Here is a 21,448-nt window from a genome sequence, read left to right as displayed (position 1 = left end):
CATGATCTTCTGGGCCCTGACTTTTTTAAAGAGTCAAGATCTGTCCCGAGCCCGGCGCGGTGGCGCAGGCCTGTGATCTCAGTGGCTCAGGAGGCTGAGGCAGGAGGATTATGAGTTCAAAGCCGCCTCAGCATTTGGCGAGGCCCTAAGCAATTCAGCGAGACTCTTTTTCAAAAGAAAAAAAATACATATATAAAATGCTGGGATGTGGCTCAGTGGTTAAATGCCCCTGGGTTCAATCCCCAGTACAAAAAAAAAAAGTCACGATCTGTCACGGGGGCTGGGTTTGTAGCTCAGTGGTAGAGCACTTGCCTAGTATGTGTGAGGCTCTGGGTTCGATTCTCAGCACCACATGTAAATAAATTAAATAAAGGTTCATCGACAACTAGAAAAAAAAAAGACTTTTTTTTTTTTTTTTTTTTTTTTAAAGATCTGTCTTGGAAATGGGTATGAAATCGGAGCTAGCTCATGAAGGCTGTAGAGAGGTACTAGCACACTGAGCGTAGTGACACAAGCTGGCCACCTGAGGGGGCGCTCGCGCCGCTCGCGGAGCATGGGAGGCACTGGAAGCCTTGGAAACCAATGGCAGGCTCAGACTCAGGACCACAAAACACGGAGAACAGAGCATCTTAGAAGGCTGAGAACAAAGCCTCTTAGAACGTAGAACAAAGGCCCCTGGAATCGCAGACTGGTGGAGCATATAGCCTCACAGCACCTAGGAGACAAAAGACGCTTAGATTCTCTGTTCTCATCAAATCATTTTATCTTCCATCCAACATTCAGAATTTGGGACACAACCGATCTTGGACTCTTAGAAGCAAGACCGGCTACCTAATTTTGTCTGCTCGGTGCAAAATGAAAATGTAGGGCACCTTGCTCAAAAAATGTGAATTTCAAGATAGCTATAGTAGACTATTAAACCAAGCGCCTAGGTCATCTGAGTCCCACATGGGTGAAGCCGGCCCTGCTTTAAGAGGCATAACTTTATCCAAGGATGTCGTCCGTTTTACAGAGTGTCTGGGAAGGCTTCCTGGAGGAGGAGGCGAAATCAGTGCTGACCCTCAACCCCACTCTCCCCCCAACCGCGCAGCCTCAGAAACTGAAGGTTAGGAAGGGGAGGTAGGAGCTTCTGCCAAATTGTCACGTGGATTCATTCTCTATTTATAGACCATCCTTCCTCTCTCGCCGGACAGTCCAATGGTAGCCAGCGCTCGCCCGCAGGAGGGCGGAACAGGCTGCGGGACCGGGAGGCACAGACCAATGGCATTGGAGCAAGGGCGGACTTGTTTCATTGTGACGAGAGAGGGGCGTGGTCAAGGCCCCGAGGCAGACTCACGGGGGGGCGTGGCGAGATTGCCTTTAAGCAGAGTGAGTAGGTAGCTTCGAGCATGCGTCGTGTTGGGCGGCGCGGGTGCTCTGTCAAGCAACTTCGTAAGGGAAGGAACCCGCCAATAGGAGGCGGTTGCTGTGTCGCCGGGGGCGTGGCCATGCAGATAAGGCACGGGTGGGCGGCCCAATGGGCGGGCGCCTATGCAGATGAGACGGTGACAGCCCGGCCAGCGGGCGGGCGGGCGGGCAGGCAGGCGGGCTGCTGGGGCGGGGAGGTGGGACCGGGAGAGGGGTGGCCGTGGGGCCCGGCCGGGCTGGGGCGGGGGTCCGCAGCCATGATCCGGGCCTTCTCGTTCCCGGTGAGCCCCGAACGGGGCCGGCTGCGGGGCTGGCTGGAAGGCAGCCTGGCCGGGCTCTGCGAGTTGCATTGGCTCCGAGAGAGGCAGGAGTACCGCGTGCAGCAGGCGCTGCGGCTGGCCCAGCCCGGAATGGGGGGCGCTGAGGCCGAGGACGAGGAGGACGCCGACGAGGACGAAGATGCGGCGGCGGCGCGCCGGGCCGCAGCGGCCCTAGAGGAGCAGCTGGTGAGGGGCCGCCTGTCCGTTCCTCCCTCCACCCTCGTCTATATCTGTCTGTCTGTCTGTCTCGGTTGGATGCTCAGACCACCCGTCGCGGGGGGGGGTGACTCAGAGAGGGGGAAAGGACAGGGGTAGGGTTGGAGACCCCGGAGTCCAAGCGGCGGGCGGGACCTGGCCTCCCCGCCCCCAAATCCGGGGAGGGGGTGCTGCATAGCCTCTGCTGGGGCCTCGTGAGATGCATGGCTCCATCCTCTACACCCCTTCCCCAAAGAAAATTCTTCTGGGCCCGAAGTGTGTGTCAAGACCGGATCTGAGTACTTTGCACGCGTCGTCTTCTTGCAGCTTGGGAGATAGTGGGTGGTAGTCCCCATTTTACAGAGAAAAAAACTGAGGCTCAGAGAGAGGAAGTGACTCACCCAAGGTCACACAGTCAGGATTCAAACATGCCCCTCTCCGGGCCCCGCTACTAGGGAGGGTTCCATCTTCTCTGAGTCCTGGTGTGCTTGGAGATCTCCAGAGGGGGCGCGGTGGGGGGAGGGGATTTTAGGGCCTCCAGAGGGAGGGATCACTGCTGGGAGTTCGCTCAGTCTCTGAGGGCCCCACCGGCATCATGACCGTCCGTGACATCCGTGACACTTGCCACTAATTCCTACCTGGTCCCAGCCCTCCTTAACCCAAGAAGAGGCAGGTTAAGGCAGCAGGGTGATCTGACTTCTGGGTGCTCTAATCGGGGAAGAAGAGCAGAGGTCTCCAAATTAGAGAAGCACCGTTCCTCTCCGTCCCTATGTCATTCCCGGAGTCTGGAGACCCCTTCGTGGTTACCCGCGCTCGCTGCCTACCACCACATCTCCGTGATCTGTGTCTGCTTCCTTTCTCAACCCTGTCCCTCTGTCTCGTCTCCAGGTCTTCCCTCCTTGCATTTCGGCTCTTCTCTCTCTTCCTGCCCCACGCCTCAGTCTCAGCCTGTCTCGTCCCCTCCCCCAGCCCACAGACCCTGGCTCCCCTTGCAGATCCCGTCCCGAGCCTGTGGGTGGTCAGAGCTTCCCGTTTGGGGAAACCTGAGCCGAGGTTGCGGGGGGTGGGGGTGGGGGAGGGGGCTCTCCCTGTCGCTGACCTCGACTGCCCCCTCCCCAGATGGGAAGTGGGGAGGGCCGAAGCCAGACGCCGGCGCTGCACGCCCAGCCCCTCCCCCGGCCGGGAGTGGGACCCTGCACATTCTTCTTGGAAGCAGAAACAGCTGTGGGAGGCCCCGCCCCCTCCAAAAGTTAGAGACTGGATTGTGGGGGCCTGCACCAGCTCCCCCTACCCCGAGGTGCCTGGGTTTCCGAAGGTGCCTCCATCCCTCCAGGAGCGAGGGCACTGCCCCTCTGCCTCCCCATCTCTATGCCCCTCATCTTCCGCGTCTCTCAGTCTCCTTCTCCTCTCCACTCTCCCCCAAACCTCAGTCTTCCTGGCTGGCATGAGTTGGTAGTGGAGAGGCCTGTCCCCCCACAGTCACCAGGCAAAGCTCTCCCAGCATCAGGGAGGAGGCGGTGGCGGGCGGGGAAGTGGGAGAGACAGCAGCACGGAGGGAGAGGCAGAGAAGCGCTAAATATAAACTCCTCAAGTGTTGGGGGTTCCTGGGTCCTTCTGAAGATGGGCCTCCTCTGTTCCCTGAACCCTTCTTACGAGACTTTCCCAGCATCTTCCACCTAAGAATACACTCTCTTGGAAGCAAGAAAGACAGAAGCCAGACTTGGTGACTTTCTAGTAAGAATGATGGAGATACCAGGTAAAGACTAGGGGTATTGCAGAAAATAGAGGTAAGAATTCTAGGTGGGAGTCAGGGGCTCCCTGGGTTCCATTTGCTCCCAGGAACAAAAAGGGCCACCTTTAGCAAGGAGGACTTAAGCTAGGCTTGCAGAGGATGTCCTACCAGAGCTAAAAGGGCTCTGGATCCTGATAGGGGAATATAAGGAAAGGGCAAAGGTGTGGGGTGTGGGACAAAGGTAGAGGGGCGTCCAGAAGCCCTAACTACACTCGTGTTAAGCCTGCCTGAGCTGAACGGCCTGCTTGTAGTAGAGTTTGCAAGAAAGGACCAGTAAGGGGCACGGAGGCGGGGAGGCAGGGAGCAGGATTCAGGCCAAGGACCTCTGGTCTTTTCGAGAGTCATCCTTTCTGTAGCTGGAAGGAATGAGGTCAGATTTGTAAAATTGGGGATGTAGACTGGGGACGATTTCAGGGTCATCTAGACACTGAGGAGGAGGCCGTGGGGGAGGAGTCCAGACTCTCTTCCTCAGCCCTCCCTATGTGGAAGAAATGATATGAGGCCTGCAGAATTTATCAAACAAAACCAAAAAGCAAAGCAAAAACAAAACAACAACAAAAAAACCCCAAAACATCATTTTACATTTATTTTTAATTATGCAAGTCATGTTTTAATTATTCCTTGTTAGAAATTCATCGCTTTCATGTAATGATGCAAGTTAGTATTAAAAGGAACTGCTCTCTTAACTCATTTAATCCTCACAGCAATCCTATAAGAGATGGAGTCACAGGATGCCATGTGACAGAGGAGAACACTGAGGCCCAGAGTAAAATCACCCACCCAGGGTCTCACAGCAGGGGAAGTGGCAGAGCTGAATTTGAACTCTGGCACTCTGAGACCAGCTCATGCCTCCTTAAACTCTCCCCATCCCTCCCTTGACACCCTAACTTCAGCCTCTCCCCTGAGGTCCCCGAAATTGTAACCTTGGCTTGAATCTCTCCAGACCTCTTCCTGAAAGGACTTCCTGCATCAGCTCTCAGAAACAGTTTACATACCAAGAAAGAAATGCAGAGCTTTTGTAGAAGCTTTGCTTTTTACAAATGCCAGTTTCTTGGGTGAGGTCCCCATCACTGTGCTAGTGGTTCTCAAAGTGTGACCCCTTAACCAGAGGCACCACATCACATGGAACTTGTTAGAAATGCAAATTCTTGGTTTCAACTCCAGACTGGGATCAGAAGCTCTGGAACTGAGACTCAATAATTTTGGTTTAAACAAGCCTTCCAGGTCTTCAGTAGGATGGTAGTCCTGTAAAATTATATCACATAGTGACATTCTAACTGTCTTAGTTTGTTGAAGTACACTCTTTGAGGTTAGCACAGGATAAAATTGCCTAATGATGCATTTCTTAGAATGTGTCCTCGATGTTAAGCAACACATGACTGTAATTCTGACCTCACTCTCATACTCTGTATTCTGCACTTTGATCTTTCTGCTAATGCTTTATCATGGCCACGGTTCTACAAAGAAAATTTCCATGTTCCATCTTAACAGGTGTATAGTATTCCATATAAATGTACATTCATTCATTCATTTGTTCATCAAGTATTTCCTGGGCACCTGCTTTGTGCCAGACATTGCTAGGGGCCATGCAGCCAACACAAGTCTCGGCCCTCCTAGAGATGACATCCTAGTGAGAGACACAATAAACAAGTGACACCCCACTATATGATTTTAAGTCAAGAGGTCATTACTGCTGTGTAAAATATAAAAATAGAAAATAGAAATAGAAAAAAATAGAAGGGTGTCAGCATGCAGAATGACAGGGGAGCTATTTTGGAAAAGTGTCAGAGAAAGGATCACATAACCAAAGATGTGAATGAAGCAGGCCAACCAGTAGGCTGTGTGGGGGAAGCCAGGCTGCTTTCCAGAACAGCAAGGGGGCTGGCTGTCTGGAACCCAGGGATCAAGTCAGAGACTGGGGGGACACGGCAAGGAAGGCACATAGGTGGCTTCTCGATTTCTTTAACCACTCCTTACTATTGCGCGATTTGCCTGCTTTTTTGGGTTCTGCTCAAAGTTGATTCCCCGGAGAGCATCTCTGCATGCCCAGGCCAGGAGCCCAGGCTGGAACGATTTGTTGACTTTGCCCACATAAACAGGCCCAGATGGGGGCTTCTGTTCTGGGGGAGGGGAGGAGGCAGGGCCCCAGTGGAGTCAAGGGCTGGGAGGGGGGTTGTGGCTGCGGGGGAGCCGGCCAGTCTTTCTGCCCTAAATAGGCAGGGCTGGGTGCCTGCCCTCCCAGCCCCTCCTCCCGCCCGCCCTCCTCCCGCCAGCCAGACAAGCCGCTTTTGTCTGAGGGTCAACCGTCAGCCGCCCGCTGCCACTAGCTCTGGACTCCCTCAGACCCATGTGAGCTTTCCTGGCTCTGGCCCTCCCTTCTGAAATGAGGCTAAGCCCGGTGTCTTGGAGCCCCCACCCCTAATAGGTCACGGTCACTGCCCTGGAAGGGTTTTCTCCTTCATTTGTTCCTGGGAATGAGGAGCAGAGGACTGACGCTGGGACGTGGAGGTTTCTTGGCGGGAGTGGAGTCAGGGCAGGGGGAGGATGTGGTCCCAGGAGCAAAGCGATCTGGGGCAAAAAATGCTAGGGACCACTGCTGCAGGACCATTCAAGTCAGACTCAGAAGGACTTCCCAGGATGCAGGGGCAGGGCAGGGGTTGGGGCTGAGGGGAGAAACCAAGGAGGGTGTGAGTCTGATGCAGGAAGCACACACCTGAGAGAGGGTCAAAACCGGAAGAAGGGACTGCGGATGAGTTCAGGGGTAGAGCACCTGCCTAGCACCCAGGAGGTCTAGGTTCAACCCCTAGTACCCCCACAACACACACACATTTTAAAAACCGGGAAAAGACACACCCATGACTAAGGGATCTGCTGGGTTCTGGACACCACCTTTTTAGCACTGAACCATCTTTACAGCAAGAAGACCTGAAGTTAGACTCAAAGAACACTCTGATAGGAGTTAGGGAGCACAGATGGGAATAGTTGGCAGTGAGATGGGACAAGAGTTGGGGCCTCAACGCACCCCACCAGGAGTGAGAAGGGGCTAGGGCGTGAAGGACCAGAGTTAGACAGCTGCTGTCCCAATGGGGTCTTAAGGGGTTCTGAGACTCAGGTTCGGATTTTATCCTTTGAAATCAGTCTTATTGTCAAAGTGAACCTGTCTGTGTTCACGAGCTCATGGAACTCATGGAACACGAGCCCATGGAACAGGCTGGGGCCTGCTGACCGTCCTGTTTTCCCCATGCCCTCAGGAGGCCCTGCCTGGACTCATCTGGGACCTGGGTCAGCAGCTGGGAGACCTGAGCCTGGAGTCTGGGGGCCTGGAGCAGGAGAGCGGGCGCAGCTCGGGTGAGCAGGATGGAGGGGAGGGGTCCGCCGGGGACACCCCAGTCTTCCCACTGTCCCCTGTCTCTCAGGCTCACACTGTCTCTCTGTCCCACCCCCTCCTGTTCCCAGCCCTGCTTTGCCCACCCCAACTCGCTGATGGTCTTTGACTTCTCTTTGGAATCCAGGCTTCTACGAAGACCCCAGTTCCACGGGAGGTCCAGATTCACCACCCTCAACCTTCTGTGGGGACAGTGGCTTCTCCGGATCTGGCTCCTATGGACGCCTGGGTCCCTCTGAACCCCGAGGCATCTATGCTAGCGAGAGGCCCAAGTCCCTAGGTAAGGTGGGTGGGGCTGGGGACCTGAGGCCAGGGACAGCACGTTAAGAGGATGGTTTTGAGCATAAACTTCCTAGTCAGTCCTGGACTCCAGTTCTGGCTGTGACCCTCCCTCTTCGTGTGATTTTGAGCCTCTCTCTTCTTTCCCAGCCTGTTTGTCTATTGGGGGGGATCACAGGGTCTACTGCTGGGGATGTGTTGAGTGCTCAGTGGGTCTCTGCCCCCCAGCACTGGATTCAGCCACTTGGTAGTCACTCTGTAAACAGGAACCGCTGCTACTCATTTACGAAAAGTACACCTCTGAGCCCCTACTGTGTGCTAGCCTAGCACTCTCCTGGGGGTGAGGGCCACAGCAATGAACAAGACAGGGAGCTCCCTGACCTCATGGAATGGACATTGTAGTTGGAGAAATAGAGAATATGCAAGATAAGTAAAATACATAGGGTACTGGTTACAGACATGTGCTATGATCATACATAAACCAGGGGAAGGGGACATCCCTTTGAGTCTGGAGAGGGAATTGGAATTAAGGAAAATATGGCCAGGGAGGGTCTCACTGAACCTGTAACATTCGAGGGGTTCTCCTAAGTAAGACAGTGGGCCAAGCAGTTGTCCAGGGGGGTGGGGGATAGTAGTGGGAGAGCATTCCAGGAAACAGGAAAAGCAAATGCAAAGGCCCTGGGGCTGGTGCGTGACTGTAGTGAGCAACTGGAAGGCCAGTGTGGCTTAAGATCTGTAAATATAGAGGACAGGGTTAAGAGCTGGGGCTTAGAGAGGCAGAGGCAGAGTCATGCAGTGTCTTGTTGATCCCTGTGAGGACTTTGTCACCAACCTTAAATGAGGGAAGACAGGAAGGCGGGTTTTATTGATGAGGTAGGGTGGGGACCGAGGGACTTGACCAGCCCCTCCAAACCTGGAAGAGAAAGGACTTTGAGAGTCCCTCCTCTCCCCACCTTTTGTTTCCTCCCTCCCCTAGGAGACGCCAGTCCCAGCGCTCCCGAGTCGGTGGGCGCGCGGGCCGCGGTGCCAAGGTCCTTCTCTGCACCCTACCCGACGGCGGGGTCCTCGGGCCCTGAGACCTGCTCCTCCGCGGAGCGGCGGGCCCGCGCAGGGCCCTTCCTGACGCCCAGCCCCCTGCACGCTGTTGCGCTGCGCAGCCCGCGGCCCTGCGGCCGCGCTCCCGCCAACTCGCCAGACCCGGCAGGCACCGGGCGGCCCCTGGACGGCTACATCTCGGCGCTCCTGCGCAGGCGCCGCCGCCGGGGGGCGGGCCAGCCCCGGACGAGTCCCGGGGGCGCGGACGGGGGTCCGCGGCGCCAGAACAGCGTGCGCCAGCGGCCGCCCGACGCGTCCCCGCCCCCCGGGGGCGCGCGGCCCGCGACGGAGCCCTCGGTGGAGCGCGCCGGGGGCCTCCCCGCCAGCCCCGCCGCCTTGAGCCGCGCCTGGGCCTCGCAGTGGGAGGCGGACGTGGCGCCCGAGCCCGCCGCGCCGCCCGCCGCCGCCTCGCCCCCTGACAGCCCGGCTGAGGGCCGCCTGGTGAAGGCGCAGTACATCCCGGGCGCGCAGGCCGCCACCCGCGGCCTCCCTGGCCGCGCTGCGCGCCGCAAACCGCCGCCGCTGACCCGCGGCCGCAGCGTGGAGCAGTCCCCGCCCCGGGAGCGTCCTCGGGCCGCGGGTCGCCGCGGACGTGTGGCCGAGGCCTCGGGTCGCCGGGGCTCGCCCAGGGCGCGCAAGGCCGCGCGTTCCCAGTCTGAGACCAGCCTGCTGGGCCGCGCCGCCGCCGCGCCGCCGGGCGCCCCCAAGTACCCCACGGCCGAGCGCGAGGAGCCCCGGCCGCCCCGGCCCCGCCGCGGCCCCGCGCCCACGCTCGCAGCCCAGGCCGCGGGGTCCTGCCGCCGCTGGCGCTCCACCGCCGAGATCGACGCCGCCGACGGGCGCCGCGGGCGGCCCCGCGCCCCCCGCGCCCCGCGGTCCGGGGCCGGGTCCGTCCCCGTCGGCCCCCCAGCGCCGTCTGCTGTACGGTTGCGCCGGCAGCGACTCCGAGTGCTCGGCGGGGCGCCTGGGGCCGCTCGGACGCCGCGGGCCTCCGGGCGGCGTGGGCGGCGGCTACGGGGAGAGCGAATCCAGCGCCAGCGAGGGCGAGTCGCCTGCCTTCAGCTCTGCCTCCAGCGACTCAGAGGGCAGCGGTGGCCTCGTGTGGCCACAGCAGCTAGTGGCGGCCACTGCCGCCTCCGGGCCTGTGGGGGGTGCAGGTGGAGGGGCACCCGCGGGCCCCGCCAAAGTCTTCGTGAAGATCAAGGCCTCCCACGCGCTAAAGAAGAAGATACTGCGTTTCCGTTCGGGTTCTCTCAAGGTCATGACTACAGTGTGAGTTTGGGGATCTGCTTGGGCTCCCCCTTTATGGCCTCTGCACCTCCACACTCCTGATCACTGGCCCTTCCACACCCACCTTCCAAAGACCACCATTCTGTTTCCAAAGACCCTCTCACTCCCCCCCATCCGTAGTAGCAGTCTTGGTTAGAAAGGCTCCCCTCCACCCCAGGGAGGAATGGGGGAGGACCCTGATTGACCCGTGCATCCTCTGGCTTCCAAGCCCAGGGGCAAGAAAGTCCCCCTTCTGTGGGCCTCACCTTCCTCATCTGTACAATGGGTGTCCCTGTTTGCAAAAGGGGTGATTCAGTTTGAATTTCCCCGTTTTAGTGTAGAAGTTTAGTCTGTTCCCCCTTCACTTCTCTCACTGAACCCTCCCATTCCTTTCTGTGCCCAGATTTGTCCCCCTCTCGTTCACAAAGTGCCCCCTTCATGTCCCTGGATCCTTAGGATATCCCCTTGGCACCCAGGTCAGAGACTCTGTGTCTGACTCAGGTGGTGCCTGCAGAGTGCCCTGGGAAGGGAAGGAGCACTGACTTCGGGGTTTTGAGGGTCAAGTAGGAGTTGGCAACACCTGGAAAGGACTCTTTCACCTCTATCCCTGGACAATTATGGAGGATTGGGAGGTAAAAGAGGGGAAAGAATATGGTTCTATCTCATGCCCCCACTGTGAGGGAGAGTGGGGGAAGCTGGATGACCCTCAGCTGTTCCAGTTTTTTTTTTTTTTTCTTTTTTAAAAAAATTAGTGTATTTATTATGACGATGGTGACTCCCCGGTGCACAGGGGGGCCAGATTCTGTGTTTCTCTAACCTCTTTGTAAATAAATGCACAGTGTTACATACTTGGTGGACTCTCTTTCTTTAATTGTTAGGAATGCTTCTTTTCCTTTGGACTAACGTTTATTGAACGGTTCTGTTTGCTTCAGATCTGGCGATGTCCAGAGCCAGATGTCAGGTTCCAGGTGGGATTCAGCTGCATCTTCGGACCACTGGCTCTTTTATTTCAGTGAACGTGATGTTTGAGTTATGTTAGGATGTCAATAGGGTTTCATAAAAATGGGAACAGTGCAGGAAGGGTCGGGTGCCCCATCCCACCTCAGAAGCCATCATAATCAGCAGTGTGTTGCATATCCTTCCACGTTCTTTATGTGTTTGCACACATGTAGGAATCTAAACAGCTACGGGTGTGTGCAGCTACATGCCTAGTGTCATGTATGCATGCATATGTGGTGTTATGTGTATTTATAGTTGTACATAAACTTTAACCAGATGTGTGCATATACATATAGTTAGGCTATGTATGTAATGTTTATAGCACATATATTTACATATTCACATACATTGGACTATTTGTGGTGGTTTCCTTTTTTCTTGGGGGGGGGTGAAGTCATCTGTGCCTGGAGATTTCTTTTTTTCTTTTTGTGGTGCTGAGGATTGAACCCAGGGCCTTGTGCATGCAAGGCAAGCATGCTATCAACTGAGATATATCCCCAGCCCTGGAAATTTCTTTATGGGGAGGATTTAAATTAAGGATTGAATTTCTTTGATAACTATCAAAGTCCTATAACTATAGGACTCTTTAGCTTTTCTATTTTTTCCTGTGTCAGTTTTGCTAAGTCATATTCATCTAGAGATTTGTCCATTTCATCTAAATTTAGATAACATTTTCCTATGTTGTTAATATCTACATAGGAGATTTCATTGTGGGATTCCCATTTTTATTTTGAGACAGGGTTTGCCAGGATGGCCTCAAACTTGTGATCCTCCTGTTGCAGCCTCCCAAGTTTTGGGATTACTGGCATGAGCCATAGTACCCATTATCATTTAAAAACTTTTAATTGACATTTCTTTTAACTGACAATTCTGTACTAGGAATTGAACCTGGGGCGCTTTTACCACTGAGCTACATTCCAGTTTTATTTTTAATTTTAAGACAGAGTCTTGCTAAGTTGCTGAGGGTCTTTGCTAAACCTGCCCTTGAGCTTGTGATCCTCCTGCAAATTCACCTGAGTCACTGGGATTACAGGCATGTGCCTATCTTAACTGACACTTGAACTGACACACTCCTATTAACACTACCTAAGGATATAGTTCAGTGATGAAACTTGCCCAGGATGTACCAGGCCTTGGATTTGATTCTCAGCATCAGAAAACAGAAACTGAACAAAACTACCCAAATTGATGTTTCTTCTCCCCCCCCCCCTTTCTTTTCAGTGCTGGGGCTTGAACCCAGGGCCTGGAGAATTTTAAGAATGTGCTCTGCCCCAGCCCTTCAGCTGACATTACAACAATTTTTGAGATGCTCATTTTTCTATTCTTTCATCAAACATGTTATTGATCATTTTCATTTTGACAATCTTATGGGGCAAAAGTGCTCTGGTTTTTTTTAATAGTGAAATTTATAAAATATTTTAAAATTAGTTTTATTTGGTTAGTGCGTTGTTTTAATTAATGTCTTCCTATTTCTTTGAGGTGGCACAACTTTTATATGCTTATGGCACTTATATTTCCTCTTCTGTGAATTATCATACCCTTTGCCTAACAGTTATTTGCTTTCTAAGATTTTGGGGTATTCTGAGCATGGTGGCACATATCTCTAATTCCAGGTACTCAAGAGCCTGAGGCAGGAGGATTGCAAGTTTGAGGCCAGCCTCAGCAACTCAGCAAGACCCTAAGCAAAAACTAAACAAAAGGGCTGGGGAAGTGGCTCAGTGGGTGCCCCTTAGTTCAGTCCTCAGTATTGAGGTATGGGGAGGATTTTAGTGCTTACACACACACACACACACACACACACACACACACACACACCCTTTTTTAAAAGAACCCCAATAGCTAACAATTATTGAGCACTTATTACATGCTGGACTCTTCTTACCACTACATATATTGACTGATTTAATCCTTACAACCAAATGAGGGTAGCCCATTTTACACACACAAAAACAGGCACAGAGAGGTTTAAGTAAATCTGAAACACATGGCAAATTTTAAAATTCATGTAGTGAAAAAATAAATTCAGGCATACTCTCTCTCCAAAGTCCATGTTCTTAACCACTGCCCTATGTAACTTACTTGTTACATGCATCACCTCTAAAAAGATACACAAGGAACTGGTCACAAGGGAGGAAGTTTTTGGGGGGGAGGATTGTGACATAAAACTAATTTTCCAATTTGTTAAAGGTGGAAAGAATAGTGGGGGGAACTGAGTAGAGGTATGACAAAACTGGGTAGGATTGGGGAATTAAATAGAATGATTAGAAATGGTCCCATTGAGAAGGTGGCATTTGAACAGAGAACTGAAGGAGATGGGGGAGTGAGGCTTGTGGATACCTTTGTGTGTGTGTGTGTGTGTGTGTGTGTGTGTGTGTTAGTTACTGGGGTGTGAATCCAGGGGTGTCCTACCACTAAGCGACATCCCTAACTCTCTAGTTTTTGAGACAGGGTTTCACCCAAATTGCCCAGGCTGGCTTCAAACATGAGATCCTTCTGCCTCAGCCTCCCCAACTGGAATTGCAGGCAAGTGCATCTGCACCCAGCAAGGCTTATGGGTATCTTGGGAAAGAACATCCCAAGCAGAAGGAACAGGCAGTGCAAAGACCCTGAGTCAAAAGTCTGCCTGGCATGTTGGCAAAACAGCACAGAGGTCAGTGTGACTGAAACAGTGAGGGAAGCCCTGAGACCAGAAAGGTGATAGGCACCTCCTGGGGACATGGGCATAGTTTTTGTTTGTGCTCCAAGTGAGGTGGGAGCCATGTGAGAATCAGAGCAGAAGATGGACTTAGTTTTTATTTTTTAATTTTTTTTGGGGTGGTGGTGGTGGTCTATTGAGCTGCAATTCATATATCATAAAATTCACCCATATAAATTCTACAGCTCAGTGGTTTTTAGCATATTCACAGATTTATATAAATATCATCACTATCAATAGCATTTCCATCTCCCCAAAAAGAAAAACCTGCATCCCATACCTGTCATCCTTTAGTCTCCCCAACCTCTGGCAACCACTGATCTACTTTTGCATTGTGTAGATTTGGAAGTTCTAGACATTCATATAAGTGAAATCATACAGTGTGTGGCTTTTGTGACTGGCTTCTTTCATTCTGTAGGTTGTGTTCAGCATTCAGCCATGTTTCATTGTGTACCTATTAGTGCTTAGTTTATTTTCATTGCCAAATGATCTTCCATTGAATGGATGTACCACATTTAGTTTGTTCATTCATCAGTAAATGGACATTTTCCTGCACCATTTTACTTTCCTGCCAGAGTAGGAGGTTCGGATATCTTCACATGCTCACTGACACTTGCTGTTACATACGGGGGACTTAGTCTTTCAATAGGGTTTTCCTGGCTGTGCTGGAGGGAACAGAATAAGAGAGGCAGAGGTAGAAGCCAGGAGCCCAAGGAGGAGGCCACTGTAAGTGGAAAGCTGTGGTGGCTGGACCGAGGTGGGGGCTGCAGAGGAGGCAAGTGACTGGATTCTGGAGTTACATTGAGATGGCTTCGATTTGTTGCAAAATCAGTTGTGGAATGTGAGAGAAGGGAGTTAGAATGACCCCAAAGATTTACCTACCATCCACTGAGATGGTTAAGTCTGAGGTAGCAGAGTTTGGTAAGTGGAATCAGGGGCTTGGTTTTTTAAAAGCATATTTTTTAGTTGTTGATGGACCTTTATTTTATTTATATGCAGTGCTGAGAATCGAACCCAGTGCTTCACACACGCTAGACAAGCGTTCTACCCTTGAGCTACAACCCCAGCCAGGGGTTCGGTTTCTGATGCCTTAAGTCACCTACTAGACATCCATTTGGAGACAGAAAATCAATAGGTAATTGGACACTTGATCCTAGAATTCACTGTTGCCATTCATTGATTGCTGCTTCAATAATTAAAGCCAGAACTGACTGACCCAAATCCAGGGTCTCAGTTTCCTCCTCCAAAAAAATGGGGACAATATAGGATGTTTCTGGCGAATCCCATGCCGCTTAGGGCAGGAATTAAAGCTATCTTTTGGGCGAAAAGACGCCGAGGTCCGCACTCAGAGAAATGGAGGTTACCTCGCTTCCCCGCCAGCCTCTGGCCTCGGTCGCAGGAGGGGGCCAGCGGGGGGAGACTGGGTCGTCACCCTGCCTTTCCTGGCTCTAAGCTGGGCTTCCTCCTCGGGGACTGCCCAGGCCCAGATCTGCTGATGGAAACCAGCTGCGGGAGGCGCCGGGCTCGGCACACGCCCAGGCCCCTCCTCGGCGCCGGCAGACCCCGCTCTGGTGATGGGGGAAGCGCCTTGGCTCCCCTCCCCCCTTCCGCAGCCCGGCCCCGGCCCTGGCACGTCCGGCGCTCCTGATGCTTTCCAGATGTGGGCCGGGTTCCCTCCCCAACCTGGTCCTGCTGCGCCCGAAGGGGAGGAGGAAGGGGGCCAGGGTTCGATACCCGCTATCGAAAGGCTACTAGGGGCCTGAGTGTCCTCCCCGCCGGTCTCGCTCTTCAGGCCAGGCGGTAAAAACCGAATTCGGGTGTGCAGTCTGCGGGAGAAATGCTCCTCTCAGCCTCCACCTCTTCCCAGGGCTCCAGCCTCTGGCGGGTTAGCTGCGCTCTCTGATGGCCCCGTCGGGAAAGAGCCCAAGCCCCGCCCCTGTCACGCCCACTCAGACCACGCCCCAGGGACACTCCACACGCCCCTGGAAACTCCGCCCTGGCCACGCCTCCAGTCAGTTGCTGGTTCCGCCTCCGCCGTCCCATGTGGAGGGCGCCCTCTGTGTGTACCTCTGTCTTTCTGCCAGCTCCCTGTCTCGTCTCTCCACGTCCCTCTACGTTTCAGTCTGTGTGCCTCTCTTGTGTCCTCTCTGTCTCTGTGTGCCCTGACTCTCCTGTCCCTGTCTCCTCCCGTCCCCGTCTCTCTGCAGTCTTCTCTCCTTGGTCTTAGTCCATAAGTCTCTACCTCTCTAAGTCTGTCTCTCCCTGCATCTCTCACCTCCCTCTGAATTTCTCTATCCACTTTCCATCCTATTCCTCTGGTCCTTGGCTCCCCTCCACCTTCCTAGGTCTCCATCTCCCTCCCGCGTCTTTCTCAGGTTCCGCAACCCCCGTTTCCAATTCCCGCAGGATCCATGGGTGCGCCTTGCCCTCACGGTTGCCCAGTCCTGCGGTGACTTAGGAGCGGTCTGGGAGGGCGGCTCGCGGGCTGCGGGCGCCCCCATGTGGCCCGCAGGGCTGAGGTAGAGGCCCCAGGCAGGGCTGAGCTAGTGTGAGCGCCACAAGAGGTGTGATGGAAAGAGCGTGAGAGGCTGAGTGTCCGCGGGCGTCACCGGGAGGTGTTGTGCAACTCCGGGAGACCGTGGGAACGTGTTCTCCTGAGACATGTGTGTGACGCCAGGATACTGTGACTGTGTTGCCGATGATATTATGAGTGACGAGGAGGAATTGAGTGGGATTGCATACATGAGAGGCGACAAGTAGGTGACCGTGTGCAATACCATGAAGCCAGGGGTCCTGTGACACCGTGAGATAATTGGCGATACTGCAGGAGAATGTGTGTGGTAATGGGAGATTGCGTGTAACCTGTGCAGAGAGAGAGAGACACTATTTGGGGACTGTATGTGACACTAAAAGACCAATGTGAGAGTGAGATACTGTGTGTGAAGCTGTATGTGAAGGAGATGGGATAAGAGTGCCATGTGTTGTAAGGGCAGACGGACAAGCGGCATGCCCCCAGTGCTGGCATGTGCAGGGCCAGGTGCAGCAGACACTGAATGTGAGACTGTGCATGTGCTGGCCAGAGGTAGTGAGGAACTGTGACCACGACACCGAGCTTGTGTGTGATGCTGAGAGATTGGTCCATTGTTGGGACCACAGGTATGAGAGTGTGTGCGTTTGATGCTCGTGTGCAAGCGTGTGATGCTGGAATATTGCTGTGTGAGGACAAGCAAGACAGCATGTGAGAATGACAGCCATGTGTGACACAGGCTGTAGGGTCATCGAGAATTGTGAATGGCATGACAGTGTGGGTGTGTGAAACACTGGGAGATTATGAGTGAGTGTGAGAGACTGAGCCACGCTGTGTAACTATGAATGGCATCAAAAGGTGGTGTGTGTGCAACAGGATAGATGGTGTGTCACCCTGTGGGGAGGCAATGTGTAAGATTGTATGTGCCCACAGGAGGTTATACAAGAATAAGTGTGTCACTGGACAGGTGACTACATTTTTGTGTACCATTATGCCTCACTGTGTGCTAGTGCTTGTCGAGGAGGTCACCTGAGAAACTGCATGTCTCTGTGGAGGATGTTGAGAGTCGTGAGCCAGCAGAAGTTTAAATTGCACATGTACGTGCATGGTGTTTTGAGATATTACCTGTGACCCTGACAAATTGTACGTTTGACGTTCTGAGATAGTATTTTGGGTTGTGCAGTCCTGGGACTGGTCCTTGGTGATAGCGGGCTACACTATGAGAGATGGAGAATGTGGGGGACATTCCAAGAGAACTTGTGAGGTCGCATTGAGCACAGGTGGTTCATGAGACTGGGGCACTACTGTGTGACCCAGAGAGGTACTGTGCACCTCTGTGGGAGGGGCTTTGAGCATGAGTGTGTGTGCTCCGGAGGGGGTCATCTGTGATGGCGTGACACTAAGGTGGTGAGTGTGACCCCGTGTGACAGGCTGAGAGCATGGGTGACACAGTGAGAGGCTGTGCGGGACACTCAGGAGCGGCTTGTGTGACTGCAGAATAAATGCAGCAGGGCACAGGTACACCTAGGGGGATTGTCTTTTGAAGTGCTTCTGACAGAGACAGAGAGGGAGGGACATACAGAAAACAGGAGCAACAGAAGCACAGGCAGAGGGACAAAGATGGGCGGGAGGAACCTAGGACAGAGGCAGACCTAGGGCGGTGGAGTTGGCGGCGGCTGGGGGCGGGAGGAGGCGGGTCCTGTGGGGCTGAGCCTCAGGGGAGGGGGCGGGACTGGGCCGGGTCGGGGACCCAGTCCCTGCCTCTCAGCCTGTCTCCACTCTCCTCCATCCCGGCCCTGAGCAGCAACAGGTAGGAGGCTCCCATCCTGGTCTCCACAGCTGGTTCCATGGCCACTGTCAGCCTGCCTGGGAATGAATGAATGAATGACTTCTCCCGTCAGCCTCTCCCTCTGTGCCTCTCCCTCCGCCCTTCCATTCACCCCTTCTTCACCCCTTCTTTGCTCCACCTCCCCCCAGCGCCTCCATTTCTCTGTATCTGGGTCCCCTTTCTCCTCTGTCCTTCTGTCTCTGCCCTCTGTCCCTGTCTCCACTGTGCATCTCTCTCCTGCATCACTCTGTCCCCTCCCCTCCCTTTCCATCTGCCCCTCTCTTTGCCTTCTCTCATCACTCCAATCCTCCTCTGATCTCTCCACCTCTAACTCTCCTCGGTCTCCTTATTTTCTCCATGCTTGTCATTCCCTCTGTCTGTCCCTCCCTTTTCCCCTCCATTCGTCCCTCTCCCCTTCCTTTCTGCTTCCCTCGCGTCTGGCTGGGTTGGGCTCCCCATCCCTCTCCTCTGGCTGCTAATGAGCAGAGGAGCCTTTGAGGTGGCCAGGGTTGGGGTGGGGAGGCTCCCTGAGGGTGGCAAAGGGGGCAGCTGCTGCCAAAGCCCTAATGAGGCCCCCTCTGCGCCCCTCCCGCCGCGATCTTAATTCACAGTTCTCCCTGGAGCCACCACTAATTGGCCTGGGGAGGGGCCCCCCTTTCCTGGCTCATCCTCTATCCCTGGGGGGTAAGGACACCTGGATCCCTAGATCCTGATCCAGCACCTGTGGCCCTGTCCTTCTGGCCCTCCCTCCACCTGCCCCTCAGCCTCCCATCTGTGCGTCCCTCCCTCTTCCTCGCCTCACCCCTCTTTTCCTCCCCCGCCGGCCTCTAGATATCCCCATCCTTTGGCACACCCCTCTACCCTCCTCTGTCCCTCTCCTCCAGGGCCATCATCCCTTCCTCTACCTGTCTCTGGCACCCTATTCGTGCGCCCTTTCACCCACACCTGTTACTGGGTCCCACCCCGCCACACCTCGGGACCCAGCGGTGTTCCAGCCTGCAGACCCCACTCCTCCCTGTCCTGCTGCAGTCATGTCCAACAACATGGCCAAGATCGCCGAGGCCCGCAAAACGGTGGAACAGCTGAAGCTGGAGGTGAACATCGACCGCATGAAGGTGCCGGGTCCGGCGTGAATTCTGGGTCTGGGGTCTGGGAGGGCCATGTTGGGGGCGGGGCCCAGAGGCGCAGTGGGAGGATTCCCTGAGGAGCCGGGCAGGACTAGGGGGTGGGGCTCGGACAAGGGGCGGGACCTTGCAGGGAGGGGCGGGGCTTTTGGGGACTCCAAGGGGCGGAGCCGCGAGGGCGGGCCAGCGACAACTCTACCTGGGCGCCGGCAGGTGTCGCAGGCGGCGGCCGAGCTCCTGGCTTTCTGTGAGACGCATGCCAAAGATGACCCGATGGTGACACCGGTACCCACCGCCGAAAATCCCTTCCGCGACAAGCGCCTCTTTTGCGTCCTGCTCTGAGTCCTCCCGACGGTTTATCCTCCCCTCGCCGAAGTATGATTCCAATAAATTTGATGACTGTGGTGATGCCTGTGCTTTCGAGGAACCTGAGACACTTGGAGAGGTTGGGGCGGCCTTGGGGGACCTGCGTCCCTTCTCATTCCTTCAGAGTGTGAGAAGAGTGGGGGCCGTGTGGATGCTGGGTACCACCCCACCAAGCCTCGGAGGAAATGAGCACTTCGAGTTCTGCCCTTCGCGGATCCTCCCAAACGATCGTGCATTTAGTTAATTGTCCTAACAGCCCCAGAGAGCAGCTGACTACTTGCACGATGCCCATTTTACAGATTAGAAAACTGAGCCTAAGGAAGTCCCTTACTCAAAGCCATGGCTTGGAAATAACGGGGCCAAGACTGGGTTCCGGGCTTCTGATGCGGCTCCGCTGGTCTTGCTCCTCTCCTCCCTCCCGGGTTGGAGGTTCTTAGGAGCCTGGGACTCATCCCAGGAATCACCCCGCCCCCTTTTTTCCATATCTGGTTGCCCCCTACCACCGGCTTACTTCTGTCCTCAGCGCTGCCCTTCCTTCCTTCATTCTCCTAAACACTCCCTGAGTACCTGATCTGTGACCAGCCCTGTCTGTGTTGAGCGATTTGGGGACACGGCTATGACTGAGACAGCCCTGGTCCTGTCCTTCTAGAGCTGAGTCCAGTGGAAGGGCCAGACCTGTCCCTAGACGGTATGCAGATTGGGCGGGACTGAGATTTGGCAACTCAGAAGTCGCTCAGCTTGAGGGTCAGGAAGGGCTTCCCTGAGGAGGATGCACTTGGCCTGGGACTTGGTGGTAATAAAACTTGGGACCTGCAGAAGCAATGTGTCTAGAGGAAAGGAGAGGGGACAAATTAAGACTTGCTACTAATGCACAAGGCCCTGGCTCCAGTCCCCTGTACTGAGGGAAATAAACTGTGAGGCCAAGAGTGACTTGTGGCAGCCCTGGTTCCCACCCTGGTTCCTACTACACACACTGGTGGCCCACAGGACAGATATAGCTTGCAGTGGTATTCTCTCTCTCTCTCTCTCTCTGTCTCTCTCTGTCTCTCTCTGTCTCCTTTTGGCCCAAGTGATGTTTGATTACATTCTTGACTTGGTTACCAAATTGGAAAATAGAGATATTTCTCATGAACGTCTGCATTTCCGGCTTCTTATGGAATGGCGAGATCTGCTGACTCACAGGGTGACCCAGGCTGTGGGAAGGGTCTGGGCTTTCCCGCCAAAGTCCCCACCATGCCTCACTGTCTCTCAGTTAGGGAAGCTGAGGACCCTTTGTCATGAAGGCTGTACTGGGGCTTCTTAGAGTAAAACGAAAGTGAACTATTGGGCTGGGCTGTGGCTCAGTGGCAGAGTGCTTGCCTACCTAGCTTGCGCCAGCACTGGGTTCCATTCCCAGCACTGCATATAAATAAATGAATAGAATAAAGGTCCATCAACATCCAAAAAATATCGAAAAAAGTGAAATGTTGTTTTTTTCCATTGAAACTGAGGGAAAGGCCCCTGGGCAAGCCATGGGTTTGTTAATTAATTTACCTTATTGGCCTGAGGGTTTGAGTTGGCAAACCGGCCCTTCTCCTCCCAGACTGAGCCTGGTGCCCCAGCTCCTCAGCTTGGAGCAGATGGAGGCTGGACCCCTGGCTCTGGCTGGTGGTGGCTCACTGGGCTCTCCTCCCAGGGGGACCTTCGTGAGTCTGGCGAGTGCTCCATTATTCACATTGGATTAGGGTCCCCTGGGCCCCAACTCTGAGCTTCCTGTAGAATGGAGGCAGGAGAGGCTGTAATTACATCTCCCTCCTGCCTCCCACCTCTCAGCTGGCTCCGGCCTGGTTGCATCATGTCTGTGGGAGCCCCGGGGGAGAAGGGGGACCGGGAGAGAGCCAAGGATGAGCTGGGGGTGGGGAGGAGGGAGGAAGGATGCTGGGAGGGACGGAGCCAGGATTTCGGAATTGCTCTGACAGGGCACCCTTGGCACCCCCGCGGTTTAGAACCTGAAATGTAAAGGAATCCAGGAGCCCAGAACTTCTGAGGGCAAGATTCCAGACTCTTCCAATGCTGTGGTCCAGGGTCCTGGGGCCACCCCTTTTTCCGGATGGGATTTTGGATCTCAGCAATCAGGAGGGTAGGGATTCTTGAGACTAGACTGTTGGAATTTAGACTCTTGTGGTCC

The 21,448-nt window shown here is 54.4% G+C and overlaps 2 protein-coding genes across 4 annotated transcripts; both read left to right on the top strand.

Moving 5' to 3' along the window:
- The first annotated feature begins 1,622 nt into the window (after positions 1-1,622).
- Dact3 (dishevelled binding antagonist of beta catenin 3) lies at positions 1,623-10,571 on the top strand. Its single transcript, XM_047528867.1, is given in 5 exon segments — positions 1,623-1,913; positions 6,966-7,062; positions 7,227-7,379; positions 8,355-9,334; positions 9,336-10,571. Coding segments are annotated over 5 exon segments (1,893 nt in total). The 5' UTR covers positions 1,623-1,664; the 3' UTR covers positions 9,750-10,571.
- A 5,145-nt stretch (positions 10,572-15,716) lies between these two features.
- Gng8 (G protein subunit gamma 8) lies at positions 15,717-19,263 on the top strand. 3 transcript variants are annotated; one of them, XM_047529684.1, is made up of 3 exons: positions 15,717-16,192; positions 18,676-18,906; positions 19,129-19,263. In XM_047529684.1, exons 2-3 carry the CDS (start codon positions 18,823-18,825, stop codon positions 19,255-19,257), a joined length of 213 nt encoding a protein of 70 aa, XP_047385640.1. In that variant the 5' UTR covers positions 15,717-16,192; positions 18,676-18,822; the 3' UTR covers positions 19,258-19,263. The 3 variants fall into 3 exon arrangements, with proteins under 3 accessions (XP_047385640.1, XP_047385642.1, XP_047385641.1); XM_047529686.1 differs by having other exon boundaries at positions 15,995-16,099; positions 18,821-18,906; XM_047529685.1 differs by lacking the exon at positions 15,717-16,192 and having other exon boundaries at positions 18,103-18,906.
- The last annotated feature ends 2,185 nt before the right edge of the window (positions 19,264-21,448 follow it).

This window comes from Sciurus carolinensis, chromosome 16 (genome assembly GCF_902686445.1).
Source record: "Sciurus carolinensis chromosome 16, mSciCar1.2, whole genome shotgun sequence".
In the NCBI taxonomy this organism is placed as follows: Eukaryota; Metazoa; Chordata; class Mammalia; order Rodentia; family Sciuridae; genus Sciurus; species Sciurus carolinensis.
The sequence above is the reverse complement of the archived record's forward strand: the minus strand, read 5'-3'. Positions and strand labels throughout refer to the sequence as shown.

Bases quoted from the DNA above. Each gene is read 5' to 3' on its own strand.
- Gng8 (XM_047529684.1), top strand. From the start codon at position 18,823: ATGTCCAACAACATGGCCAAGATCGCCGAGGCCCGCAAAACGGTGGAA. The intron at 18,907-19,128 runs GTGCCGGGTCCG...GGGCGCCGGCAG, and splicing joins TGAACATCGACCGCATGAAG to GTGTCGCAGGCGGCGGCCGA.